Here is a 14250-nt window from a genome sequence, read left to right as displayed (position 1 = left end):
TCAGTGTTACGTTCAACTATCATTCGAAGTTCGTCCACCTCAAAATTTTTATGAAACACACGCATGGAAACACTACTATGGAAGTGTCACCTGCTGCCTACCCCTTAAAAGAAATCCTCAATAATTAATGTTGTACCTTGGCCACAGCTTTTCCTATAGATACGTCTTCTGGTGAATTAACGAAATCGTCTTCGTCGCTACCATATTCCTCCTCGGTTTGGTATTTTGGATTTGATTTAAGCTGGTCTAGAATTACTTTAACCCCCAAATTTAAGACATGCGCAAAGCAACGAATCCGACATTGCGTAGTGTAACGATAACCAAGAACAGCACATCTTTCTTCGAGTTCTCTTGAAAAAGTATCGTTGTTGGACGCATTATCCATAGTTAGGGCAAATACCTGAAATACAAAGTGTTTGTGCCTGCTCCACGGAATATTAATAAGATTGTTTGATTAGGCTTACATTCCTAATGTTACGGTCTTTTATTAGATCCAGGAAAACGTCACATATGTTAACCCCCGTATGTCGTCCGGAGACATGAATAAATCCAAGCGTGATAGACCTCATAACCCAATGTGTTTCAATCCAGTGAGCAGTAACTCCCATAAACGCTACGCGGTTAGTTGACGTCCAAAGGTCCATCGTAAATGCTACTTGTCCATCCATGGTCTTCGGAAATCGTGAAATGTGAATAGATAACACATTTACCGGGAATACTAGACAGACGTAATTACCTCACATAGTTTCTTAATAATCGGTAGTTGTTCTTCATAAGCTTGTAGTATATAGGTTCTAACTGTTTTGGCACTCAACATTACGCTGTTAGACACTACAGAACTATTAGGGTCAATGGAGCCTACGAAGTTTCGGAAACTTAAAGCCTCTACTTCGTCAAATGGTATATCTTTTAATACAATCCAACGAATAAGCTTGTTTCTGGCATTATCTATAGCAGATGAATATACCTAGAATGAGAAGGGGATAATAGAAGAAGGATGACACTCTGTATCTTCTTAATGCTTCAGTTATATAACATGATTCTTCCCATCATTTTTGTTTGCTTTCCTGTTCATCAAACTTCAGATGGGCAGGTGGGGTGTATTCTATAACATTTTGGTACTAAATACTTAATTAGCAATAAGCCCAGAAACCTCGTCTTGACGTGGGACAAAATTCAAAAGCGCGCCTTTCAAATAGTTAAGCGCTAATAGAGTAATTACGAGGGATCGCGTATCGTTTTTCGTAACCTTTATCCAAATGTTCTGATGTTGAAAATAATCATGTTACAATTACCTTGATTTGTGTTACACTTCTCTCGAAGCGAGCTACAATACATTAAGAACCAACCGCAACTTCATTAACGAGGCTTTTTTTGTACAATACTAAGTACTGACTGACAACGTGAATGTAAACCTAGCGTAAAATCTTTCAAGTTTGGTGTCAAAAAAAATCACGCGTGCTTTTATATTTTCATTTCAAAATAGCCACATTAGGCCTAACAACTACAAGTTTTTCGATCTGTAAACTTAATGAAATTACAGTGCGAAAAGGTTAGGGCCGGTTGGAGCTCTACACGTTTTCGAACACTTTTGTCGGTCAAGAGAGGGATTACGAGTAATGAATTCAAAATCTACATACCTTTGACCTTTCGTAATCTTCCACGTGTTCGGGATGTTTCCTTTCCACATGGTATCTCAAATTTCCCGTGGATATACTGCCATTTCGGCCTTCTGAATACGAAACACTAAATACGTAAACGTATGTTTGACACCGTTCCTATTTTTAAACATGTAATACGCAGTACATTTGGACAAGGACGCCTGTATTACACTAGATTTTGACTGTATTCTGATAAAAATGAATGACTTGTCAACCAAAGCCACTAAATCAAGTACGGTTCAAAAGGAGCAACTATTCACGCTTATTTGGCTGTATTTTTTATCGTAGAAAAATTTCAACCAAACGAACTAAACCAAGGACGCTTGGACATTGACATCTATTGACATTTGTATTTTACTGAATTCTGGGGAACTTTGAAAAAACCAAAGTCACTAAACTGAAAACGCTTGGACAGGGACACCTAATCCCACATGTATTTAATTTGTACTTTATAGCTGTCCCACATGTATTAAATTTGTACTTTATAGCTGTCCCACATGGAAACTTACTTGGCACAATATTTACATTTCGCGACAAGTTTAGTTTTCGTACCGACTGTTTCTCTTAATACATCAAAGTGATGCCAAACACCACTTCTGGTACGCGGAAGACACGATGCGTTTATATGATCCTGAGATATTGGAATCTCCGACATGATGGCAATGAAGAATGAAACGAAAATGGATCACAACTAAGCTATGAAACCATTATCGGGTAACCAAAACGTAGGATAAAAAACATGAAAACTTTAAACTGTCAATGAGGTCAGATATCACGTCTAAATATAACGTTTTGTTGATATCTAACATCTAATAGTTGAAAAAAATTCTAAAAAGATGTGTAATAAGCTGCAATGTTTTTTATGGATAATAAGTATACGACGAAATTATTTTCTTTCATCTATAAAAAAAGCTATATACGAATAAACACCGATTTTTTGTTTTTGATATGCCTTGTTAATATATTGTTGGTTGTTGTCAAGTCTAACGTTACGATCACAAAACTGATAACGTATTTCGATTATTACTGTTTATGACAGTAAATTGAATAAATATATACTTCTTTCGGGTGTTTATAGATATTTGTATATAAACAACATTAATGTCTATATAAGTTATTCTCCATTACTGCTTAACGTATTATGTATAATGACATGATAGTCATCATTATTCAAAGGGCTAATATTATAGAAACTCCGAGCCCTAGGTAATTCTGAACGTGGTTCGAAAGAACGCTTACAGAAGTAAATTAACAAGTTGATTATAATGATAATTAAATCGTCAAAAATTAAACCCAAGGGAAGTGATATAAAATTCAGTTACATTGGGTACGTTCAGTAACCATCTTTGATGACAGTGCTTACTAAGCGATGTCAGATTTTCCCTACTGTACGCTTTTTTCCGTTTCCGGTTTTGACGTCATGATGCTCAGCGCTTACCCATGAAAAAAAAACCATCTAATCTATGTGGTTTTTTTGATGGCGTGACGTAGCGCTTGACTGTTGAACAGTTGACAGACGAATAGTCGGCGCGGGATTAAAAAAATTAAATTCCAATAATGCTATTCCTACAGTAATTGTATTCGTTTTCTTTACTAAACTACTTCTACCATTCAAATGGACATAATTTGCTTAAACAATATCATTATTTGCGAGCCCGTTAATAATTGAAACGAGGCATTTGCGCTTCGAAACGTTTTAAGGGCCAGTAAGACGTTTCCCCAACTCCATTTTCGAAAACAGCGCTAACTTCAAAATGTGGCTGCGTTCAGTAACGCTCAACGGAGGCTACGTTGAATGCGCATTCGCCACTGAACGATTTTCGGAACTTCCGATTTGACGTCACGATTGTAAGCGAAGAGGCATCGAAGTCATCGGCTGCAAGAGCCGATTACTTCGTTGAGCAACGCCTTTGTGATGTAGTAGCAATGGAGGAAACTTATCTCCCTGAACGATTTCGAGAAGTTAATTTGATGGATAATTTCGGAACTATTTATTCAGTGTAACAGCGACTGAATGCGAAAAAATAATGTCTGATAGTATTTTATGGAATTTTTTTTCGATTATATCTTTGAAGCTTAAAAAGTTATTGGGTTTTAAAGCTTAAGCCTTGGCTAAGTTACGGGTCAGAGTTTGCTCTTATTTCGACTAGCAGGTCCTCGCATATCCATTTCTATGAACTGTAAGCAGACGATACAACGCAAAGTTTGCAAAAAATCGTTCAGTAGCCTAATACGTCACATAACATCACGTTGATCAACGGAGATCAACGCGTTTGGTCTCCATTGAGCGTTACTGAACGCACCCTGTGACTTTTCCGTTCAACAACATTTTACGTCACTGTGACGTCTCGAGCCCATCAACCATACATCAAGAAAACATCGATTTCCTTGAGATTTTAGTTACTGAACGTCAGTTACAATAAGAAAAAAACCTCCACAGTCTCGGCCTGGCTTTGAAATAAAGACAAGTACTCCATAAGTCCAAAAACTAGTTTATTATTTCGTTTAACCACTTTTTAAGTCCCACTTTTTGGCCGATTGAACGGGCTACTATAACGCGTACAGCTTGCGAAGTTGCGTTAATGAGCGCGGATCGAGTGGGCTATGTCAGGGTCATAGTTTTTGTGACATATTTACAAAATTGCTGTTTCAGCCCAAGATAAATTAATGTTAAATTTATAATAAATAAGATTTTCACAGTTTATAATTACAGTAAGGTTAAATTAATATATATGCATGGATGATTATTAAAACGATAAAGGAAACACGTGATTAGACTGCGTGTTCATTGTTTTTAGGCGCTTTTGTCACTTCAATTCAAACACTGACACTTCACCCAGTGGTGTGAGATCTCTTTCCATCGGATATCCTACACAAAATTTAGAAGAAAAAAAAATGTTAAAACATGGTGTTGGTTGAAGCAGGAATACATACACCTAAGCTAATAGGAATCGTTGTATCCCCACATTGAATTCTACGCGAGTCTGAGTATGCACTGTCACGCCTTATAATTCTGACGTCTTTTTAACTGTTATTTCATTATTTGGTAGCAACGCGAGGTCGGGGCTCGGGGTAGGTGATTATGATGATGATGAACAGCGCGTTTCAAGTTCAAGTTGTTTAATTTCTTTATGATTTAAACTAGGTTAAAAAAGTTCTGTAAGTTTTTGATCAACCATATTATGGCGTCTGCTTCAGATTGAATTGAAGTTAAGTGAAAGTTAGTCTCAATATGGAAGGATGAAAGATAACGGCGTAACAAGAGAGAATCTGGGTGATATGATAGTTTTTAACACTACGGTCCCAGGGTGACCACAACAAAGCCCCTTTTTACTCGATCCCCAAGTTTTTAGGATGGTTGGATGGGGAACTCAATGGGCCCCCAACAAGCCTTGCTCCCGGGGACCAGTGCAGCCTCACCCCCCCCCCTTTTAATCCGGCCCTGACTAAACTAAAACTAAAAACAAGTTCTGAAACAGACATTAAGTTTTATTAACTATTTTTTTCCCGTTTCCCTTTAACATTTTACATGGAGTAATTTTATCAGAGTGAATATTATGTTTCCTTTAAAGTGCCTTACATTGCAGCTAAGTCTCCTTTCAGCATGAATTTATAATACGAGCTAAACTTCGTGGACTGCATTCATGTCCGTCACACTTCAAATTTTTGAGTGACATCTACCAATAGTGAGCAAAAATTTTGGAAAGAAGGAAAATTGTCTAAATTATAGGAACTAATAGGAAGGTATCGAAAAAATAGGAAAAATTATATAATATAGGAATTGCATGGTCACCCTGCGGTCCTCCTTTATAAGGATCGAATGAACACTGTTAATTATAATAGGGATAAGTCCCTTATCGACTAGAATCTAATTCTATTACAATTGATTTTAAAACTTGAGCTGTTAAAATGACCTTCGTTGACATTTAGGAGAAAATGACCCACTCGCGACCTCATCCTGTTCACGCCGCTCCACATCATACCTGAAGATCCCTATCAATTGCAGTAACAGTGTTGAAATTCATCCACTTGCATTGTGACTGAGAAGCAAATTATAATAACAAAGCACAGTGCATTGTTGACGAGGGGGTGGGGGGTTAAGAAATGTGACGTAGTTTTTGGAGGAGGGGTCTAAGAAAACGTGATGAAGGGCGGCTATTTTCCAGTAACTACCAAAATATGCCTTTCAATCTATCCGCCATATTTCCATTCCACACGTTTTCCGCCAAAAATTGGAAACTTGTACTCTTCCTATAGCAGGTCTGCCAGACATTGAACGCGGACAGCGCGTCTTATCTCCCCCTCCCGCTCCCTTGGGGTTGCCGCCCCTTGTCGTTGGAGACAGACCAAAAGCCGCCTTGTCGTGGCGGAGGGGGCCCGAGTTTGGTGTGCCGGTTAGGATGGTTCCTTGGGTTCGCTCTTGGTTCGGACCTTTCCTTGCCCCATTCCGCGAACGTTTTGCTCGGCCGCCTCGCCCCCGCCCGGGTGTTGCTATGGCTCATTCCCAGCTCTTGGCAACCCTCTGGGGGCCGTGGATAAATTTTTGGACCGTATGGCACTGCTGTACTCGGAGAGCAATCCCCCGTCCCCTCGAGCCTTCTGCTGCCTTAGTCCAGCCCTGTCACCGACCACCTAATGGCTGGGCTCGCCCAAAGAAAATATACGCTCCAGGAATGGAAGGTATGTCTGGGGGTTGGGTTGACCAAGGAACTTCCGGTCTATGCAATTTCAATGTAGACCGGAAATACCTCGGTCAACCGAGCCTGCCTTTGGAGCGTACTAGGAGGGGCCAGACAAAAATTTACACTAGAGGAAGCTACACTTTCCATTCCTGGGGCGTGTATCTTCTTTGGCTCGCCGCTGACGGTGTCCCGCTTCAGTCACCTGCTCAAGGGGCGTTGCCGGGCCCGCTGTCCGATCCCGTATTCCTTGACGGCGGTTTCACAGGTTCCATTGGGCACAGGGATAAATGGCAGGAGGGGGGCGCTGTAGATGCCCCCGTGCGCAGGAGCAGAGCTTAATCAAATGCTTTCTGAGTGCGTCTTATCTATACAACTGAACGAATTGTACCTTATCGGTCTAGCAGACCACCCTAAAAGTTAAACTGTTTTTTAACTGTTGTGGATATTTTAAAATCCTTTCCTAACATTATGATTAGAATAAGGTACACACTTCGGCATTTTCGCGCATGAGCCTGAGGATTTTTTTTTTAACATTGGCAGCCTAGGCCTTAGTCGTCGCCATGACCAAAGCAATGTAACCAAAAACTCTTGGCAAACAGAGCTGCCAGACTACGAAGTTTAAGGAACACAAAATAGTAAAACAGTGCTAGTCCTTTTATAAAACAAAATTATATGTTCTTTCTGGACTGGTACAGTTTTACTGCCCCCATTATAGGAAAGACCTATTGAATAGTGTTGGAAATTTTATATCATACCAATGGCACAAGAAACTAAGAAGCTCCAAGTAGCGATTCAAATGATCGTAGGTAAAATCCTAGAATAAAGAAAGTATCGCCATTTTTCTAAGGTTAAAAGATAATAGCCTTTAATTTCGATTACGAGGATAGTAGGACCGAAGTACAAAGGGTTCAATGAGCGATTTTGAGTAGAAAATGTTCTGTGAATTTTTGTCACAGAATGATTATAATTCGAGTATTTTACGCATGAGACCTTAATTAAATTTAAGTTAGAAACGGAAGGAAAACGCTAATTTCATTAAAGGGGTCATCAGTAAAACACTCCGATAATCGTAACTTGTTTAGATTGGCCATTATGGCAAAATGACGTAGAACAGTTTCGAACCCAAGTCGCCTATACCTTAAAGGGACTGTTCACAAATTACGAAATGCTGAAACGGGAGAGGGAAGTTTGAGTAAATGTTCAGAAAAAGACGATTGAACATAAAGATGTGAGTCGGTAATTTACTGCCCTTAAATTACGGGTAATTTACCAAATTCCGCGTAAATTACCGGTTTATATCATAACGTAACTTTAAAATGGTAATTTACCGGTCAATTACGTAAATTACCATGGTAATAAGCTTGTTTTAATATAAAAAATGCCATAAATTACGGTAATTTACCAAATACCGCGTAAATTACCGATTTATATCTTACCGTAACTTTAAAATGGTAATTTAACAGTAAATTACCGTGGTAATAAGCCTGTTATAATATAAAAATGACATAAATTACGGTAATTTACCAAATACCGCGTAAATTACAGATTTATATCTTACCGTAACTTTAAAATGGTAATTTAACAGTAAATTACCGTGGTAATAAGCCTGTTATAATATAAAATGGCATAAATTACGGTAATTTACCAAATACCGCGTAAATTACCGATTTATATCATAACGTAACTTTAAAATGGTAATTTATCGGTCAATTACGTAAATTACCGTGGTAATAAGCCTGTTATAATATAGAAAATGCCATAAATTACGATAACTTTTGTTATTCCAAAATTTTAATCGGTAAATTACCATTTTTAAAAATTCCGGTAATTTCACATCGCTAATTGAAGAGGCTAAATGATTTTAAAATGATATAGAGGGAGATTCAAAAAGTGTGACTAAGTAGTTCCCGATTACCACATAATTTGTGAACAGCACCCAAACGAATCTATCATTAGGCTCAATTCGCACCACATTTTCGAAATTAAAAGCTACTGTTGGTTGAAATTAAGAATAAGAGGTGGTTATTTACGATTGGTTCGTGTCGCGCATGCTCGTAAAGATCAGCGAATTCGTGGATGAGCCTAATGTCGAATCCCGCCAAGATATGACTTCCGTGAGCCAGTTTCACTAGAAATATCCTAACGTCTTGACCAGGCATCCGCTTTCTACTTGGGTCTTTAACAGCAATTTCCTTATCTGAAAACAAAAAAAAATAAAAATAAGGAAAACTTAAAGTGTTAGTGCCACCTTTTTTGAAAAGTGGCTAATTTTCGTTTTAAAACATCATTTGGGTTATAATAACAGTAGATCCAAGGTAAAAAGTCTTATAGAAATTTATTCATTTTGTAATATGAAAAAGAAAATTGATATTTCACATACCTCATTAAGACGGAATAAATTATAAATATACCCCTGGTGACGTCATAAGAGGTTGACCAGCGCGAGACAGATTTCATTACGAGAGCTAAGCCTGGTTTTTAAACATCGCGCGCGCGTCAAATTCGATCACTTTGAAAGTACCACCTATCAATAAAAAAATAGGACTTGCGAAGTCGCGCGTGCCGCGTGCTCACGAGCGCTCGAATCGTGACATCACCAGGGGTATATGGAGTACCACGAAATTTAACTGTCAAAATAGTTCCGAAAGCCGGGGTTTTAATTTTATTTGAAAAATTATAATGCATTATATAAATAGATATTCTGAATCAGAAAGATTTGATCTTTCAGATGGGAATAAAACCTTTTTGTTTTAAAAATAGCGATTTTTGGTGACACTAACACTTTAAACTATTAAATCAAAGCAAGTTATTTCGCACTGCTCTTTAAAGGGACTGTAAAGTGGGCATCGACTGGTGGGTAAAAAGTATTTGAATTATGGCTGCGTTCAGTAACCGGCATCAAAAACATCGATGACTAAAAGATGACATCGATGTCTTACTGAACGGTTTTTCGCGTCTTTGGGCGTGACGTCATGATGCTCATCGGATGCCCATCAGAAAAATCAGCTGTGAGAGGAGGTTTTTTTGATGAGCATCGGATTCATGACGTAAATTTCGTCATTTTTCGCCGCGACAATTAAAATAATGTAGAATTGACAAATATTATCCTTATCGATAATAATACTAAAAATCAATATATTTATTCGGTAAAAAATGGATTCTGACAGAATTTTGATTTAATTGATAAATTGAAGTACAATATCTTCGTAAATATTTTGGATTTATTATTTAAGCCTCTGCAGTAACGTTATCATAATATCGTCGCCATTTTGAAAAGCATCGATTACACAAAATTGTGCCGTTCAACAACTGCAACGTCATCATGACGCCAAAAGAACACCGATTTCATTTTCCCAAACATCGATGTTTTTCCTGATGAGTGTTACTGAACGCAGCCTATGTCACAGGCACATGGAGTGGGACTGGACATTTAGCCCCTGTTTTTCGCAAGATTGCAGCACTAACTCCACAAAGTTCTACCTCAGACCCATGGACAGGCATCCCCATGTTAAATCGCGGCTTTCAAATAGACCCAAGCAACAAATAAACTAGTTGGTTTGGTCTCGTCTCCATCTAAGGGATACGATCACGTGACTAACGAAGTTGACTGTAGTACCATCTGTCGTTGAGCAACGACAATAAATCTCTTATTTTTCTGATTGGTTTAGACTTTCTGAGTTCTTGGGGTAAAACCGGTTCTGCGCATCGCAAATTCAAGCCAAGGCTATCCCTTTCTCGTCTCAAAACCCGCGAACGAGAAGATTTGTTGGTTGGGTCTATTGTAACGCGTAGCACGCGCCCTCATGTGTCGGCGCCCTCGGCGCATCGCAATATATCTCTACAAATGACACGTGATCATTTAAAGAGACAAAATTCGTCTGCTTACCGCAAGGGAAGGAGGGTCTTACTCAGTTTTTGCTAAGTTTTGGGAAACGCTGCTATGCGCGAGAATTGAATTGTTTCAAGGAAGAGCAGCGCACGAACTTGGCCAAATTAAAATTCAACCAGCTTACCTAACAATGTCAAGGAATCAACAGCTTTCATACGATAGATGTGAGAGAGTTGATGCGAAGTTAAGTTCGTCCCTGCAATTTAAAATGCATTTATTTTCCCCCATACATTTTATATTCCCTTTAAAGGGAAGGTGAAAATGAAAATCAAGTGGGTTTTTTATCGATTCTTTTACTAATTATAATACCAATGATCTGCATAGTGAAACACCCAGGAAATACCTCCGAATGATTTTAAAATTCAAATTAGGTTCAGATTTTAAGGATAATTTGAAATAAGGACCTCTAACCAATCGCGTATCGCCCTGCCTTTTTATTAACAAACCGATAAAAATTTTCCACTTCCTTTAAATATACAGCGTGTAGCAAAAAGGGTGGTAAGTACAAGGGTTCTATGGGTAATTTTGAGTCAAAATATTTCGTGCCATTTTGCAAAACGTTACGATTGTAGTGGTACAGATAATCACTTAGTTAAATTAGCACAGTTTCTTACTTAAATTTAAAGGGAGGGTGAAGTATAAAATAAAGTGATTTTTTTATCGATTCTTCTACTAATTATAAGACCAGTCCGCAGGAAATATCTCCGAATGATTTTAAAATTCAAATTAGGTTCAGATTTAATGGATAATTTCAAGTAAAGACCTCCGACCAATCGCGTAACGCCCTGCCTTCCTGTTAACAAAATTCTCGTGGCATGCTCCATGTCTCGCGCCACGATTATCACATCGCGCGAAAACTTTATCAAATCTCGCGATAAATTTCATTCGGCATGGAACATGCCACAAGAATTTTGTTAACAGGAAGGCAGGGCGTTACGCGATTGGTCGGAGGTCCTTATTTCAAATTATCCTTAAAATAATGTGAACCTAATTTGAATTTTAAAATCATTCGTAGATATTATTGCTGCATGTTTCATCATGGACGAACCAATACTGAAAGACCAATGGTAGCCCATAGAGCCCCATTCTAAGCGACTAAACAACCAAAGGCTTTTCACAGGGTTCATACAATTATTGGAAAACAAATTTCCCTGAGTTTTCCAGGTTTTTCCCGTATATGGAGTATCCTATGGAGCAAATGCTATCGAAGGAGGGGGGCCGCAAATAGGACTATAACATACTCAAAGTACATCCCCGTATCTCTATTAGAACCAGAGTTATGAGCCTCCAAAGTTTAGTGTAATGTTAATCCTACGGAGGGAATTTTTATGAACATTTTGCTTAATTACCCGGCCCCTGTTTGACTCAAATTTCCCTGATTTCCCTGAATTTCAATAAAAATTCGAAATTTCCCTGATTTCCCTGAATTTCAATAAAAATTCGAAATTTCCCTGATTTCCCTGAATTTCAATAAAAATTCGAAATTTCCCTGATTTCCCTGAATCTCAATAAAAATTCGAAATTTCCCAGATTTCTCTGAATTTCAATAAAAATTCGAAATTTCCCTGATTTCCCTGAATTTCAATAAAAATTCGAAATTTCCCTGATTTCCCTGAATTTCAATAAAAATTCGAAATTTCCCTGATTTCCCTGAATTTCAATAAAAATTCGAAATTTCCCTGAATTTCAATAAAAATTCGAAATTTCCCTGATTTCCCTGAATTTCAATAAAAATTCGAAATTTCCCTGATTTCCCTGAATTTCAATAAAAATTCGAAATTTCCCTGATTTCCCTGAATTTCAATAAAAATTCCAAATTTCCCTGAATTTCAATAAAAATTCGAAATTTCCCTGATTTCCCTGAATTTCAATAAAAATTCGAAATTTCCCTGATTTCCCTGAATTTCAATAAAAATTCGAAATTTCCCTGATTTCCCTGAATTTCAATAAAAATTCGAAATTTCCCTGATTTCCCTGAATTTCAATAAAAATTCGAAATTTCCCTGATTTCCCTGAATTTCAATAAAAATTCGAAATTTCCCTGATTTCCCTGAATTTCAATAAAAATTCGAAATTTCCCTGATTTCCCTGAATTTCAATAAAAATTCGAAATTTCCCAGATTTCCCTGAATTTCAATAAAAATTCGAAATTTCCCTGATTTCCCTGAATTTCAATAAAAATTCGAAATTTCCCTGATTTCCCTGAATTTCAATAAAAATTCCAAATTTCCCTGAATTTCAATAAAAATTCGAAATTTCCCTGATTTCCCTGAATTTCAATAAAAATTCCAAATTTCCCTGAATTTCAATAAAAATTCGAAATTTCCCTGATTTCCCTGAATTTCAATAAAAATTCGAAATTTCCCTGATTTCCCTGAATTTCAATAAAAATTCCAAATTTCCCTGAATTTCAATAAAAATTCGAAATTTCCCTGAATTTCAATAAAAATTCGAAATTTCCCTGATTTCCCTGAATTTCAATAAAAATTCGAAATTTCCCTGATTTCCCTGAATCTCAATAAAAATTCGAAATTTCCCAGATTTCTCTGAATTTCAATAAAAATTCGAAATTTCCCTGATTTCCCTGAATTTCAATAAAAATTCGAAATTTCCCTGATTTCCCTGAATTTCAATAAAAATTCGAAATTTCCCTGATTTCCCTGAATTTCAATAAAAATTCGAAATTTCCCTGAATTTCAATAAAAATTCGAAATTTCCCTGATTTCCCTGAATTTCAATAAAAATTCGAAATTTCCCTGATTTCCCTGAATTTCAATAAAAATTCGAAATTTCCCTGATTTCCCTGAATTTCAATAAAAATTCCAAATTTCCCTGAATTTCAATAAAAATTCGAAATTTCCCTGATTTCCCTGAATTTCAATAAAAATTCGAAATTTCCCTGATTTCCCTGAATTTCAATAAAAATTCGAAATTTCCCTGATTTCCCTGAATTTCAATAAAAATTCGAAATTTCCCTGATTTCCCTGAATTTCAATAAAAATTCGAAATTTCCCTGATTTCCCTGAATTTCAATAAAAATTCGAAATTTCCCTGATTTCCCTGAATTTCAATAAAAATTCGAAATTTCCCTGATTTCCCTGAATTTCAATAAAAATTCGAAATTTCCCAGATTTCCCTGAATTTCAATAAAAATTCGAAATTTCCCTGATTTCCCTGAATTTCAATAAAAATTCGAAATTTCCCTGATTTCCCTGAATTTCAATAAAAATTCCAAATTTCCCTGAATTTCAATAAAAATTCGAAATTTCCCTGATTTCCCTGAATTTCAATAAAAATTCCAAATTTCCCTGAATTTCAATAAAAATTCGAAATTTCCCTGATTTCCCTGAATTTCAATAAAAATTCGAAATTTCCCTGATTTCCCTGAATTTCAATAAAAATTCGAAATTTCCCTGATTTCCCTGAATTTCAATAAAAATTCCAAATTTCCCTGAATTTCAATAAAAATTCCAAATTTCCCTGAATTTCAATAAAAATTCCAAATTTCCCTGAATTTCAATAAAAATTCCAAATTTCCCTGAATTTCAATAAAAATTCGAAATTTCCCTGATTTCCCTGAATTTCAATAAAAATTCCAAATTTCCCTGATTTCCCTGAATTTCAATAAAAATTCGAAATTTCCCTGATTTCCCTGAATTTCAATAAAAATTCGAAATTTCCCTGATTTCCCTGAATTTCAATAAAAATTCGAAATTTCCCTGATTTCCCTGAATTTCAATAAAAATTCGAAATTTCCCTGAATTTCAATAAAAATTCGAAATTTCCCTGATTTCCCCATCTAGCTTGCGTCCCCAACTTCGAGAGCCAAACTAATGGTAACTATTTTACCTTTGATAAATAAAGTCAAATGAGATTTACAGTAGTTTATTGATGACAAAAGTTAGGGTTAATAATATTATTTATTTTATATAATAGTTAAAATATAAATTGTAATTTTTTAAAGTTATGGCTGTTCAATAATTACTTTCAAATCATTTAAACAATAAATTGATTTAAG

General features: G+C 36.4%; 1 protein-coding gene across 2 annotated transcripts in view; it reads right to left on the bottom strand.

The window, feature by feature from the left end:
* Positions 1-4137: 4137 nt before the first annotated feature.
* LOC149625305 (lipid transport auxiliary protein 1-like) overlaps positions 4138-14250 on the bottom strand; it is a 62552-nt gene continuing 52439 nt past the window's right edge. Inside the window, exons 4-7 of one of the 2 annotated variants that reach the window (XM_089852116.1) lie at positions 10357-10428; positions 8374-8540; positions 7099-7157; positions 4138-4530 (exon numbers count right to left, since the gene is read on the bottom strand). In XM_089852116.1, coding sequence (XP_089708242.1) covers positions 4494-4530; positions 7099-7157; positions 8374-8540; positions 10357-10428 — 335 coding nt within the window. In that variant the 3' untranslated portion in view covers positions 4138-4493. The remainder of the gene's footprint in view (positions 4531-7098; positions 7158-8373; positions 8541-10356; positions 10429-14250) is intronic. The other variant, XM_089852115.1, reaches the window with a different exon arrangement.

This window comes from Phalangium opilio, unplaced genomic scaffold, assembly GCF_054372755.1.
Source record: "Phalangium opilio isolate 3A_F unplaced genomic scaffold, DU_Popi_V2 ptg000105l_1, whole genome shotgun sequence".
NCBI lineage: Eukaryota > Metazoa > Arthropoda > Arachnida > Opiliones > Phalangiidae > Phalangium > Phalangium opilio.
Note: the sequence above shows the minus strand (reverse complement) of the source record. Positions and strands in the feature narration are given on the sequence as shown.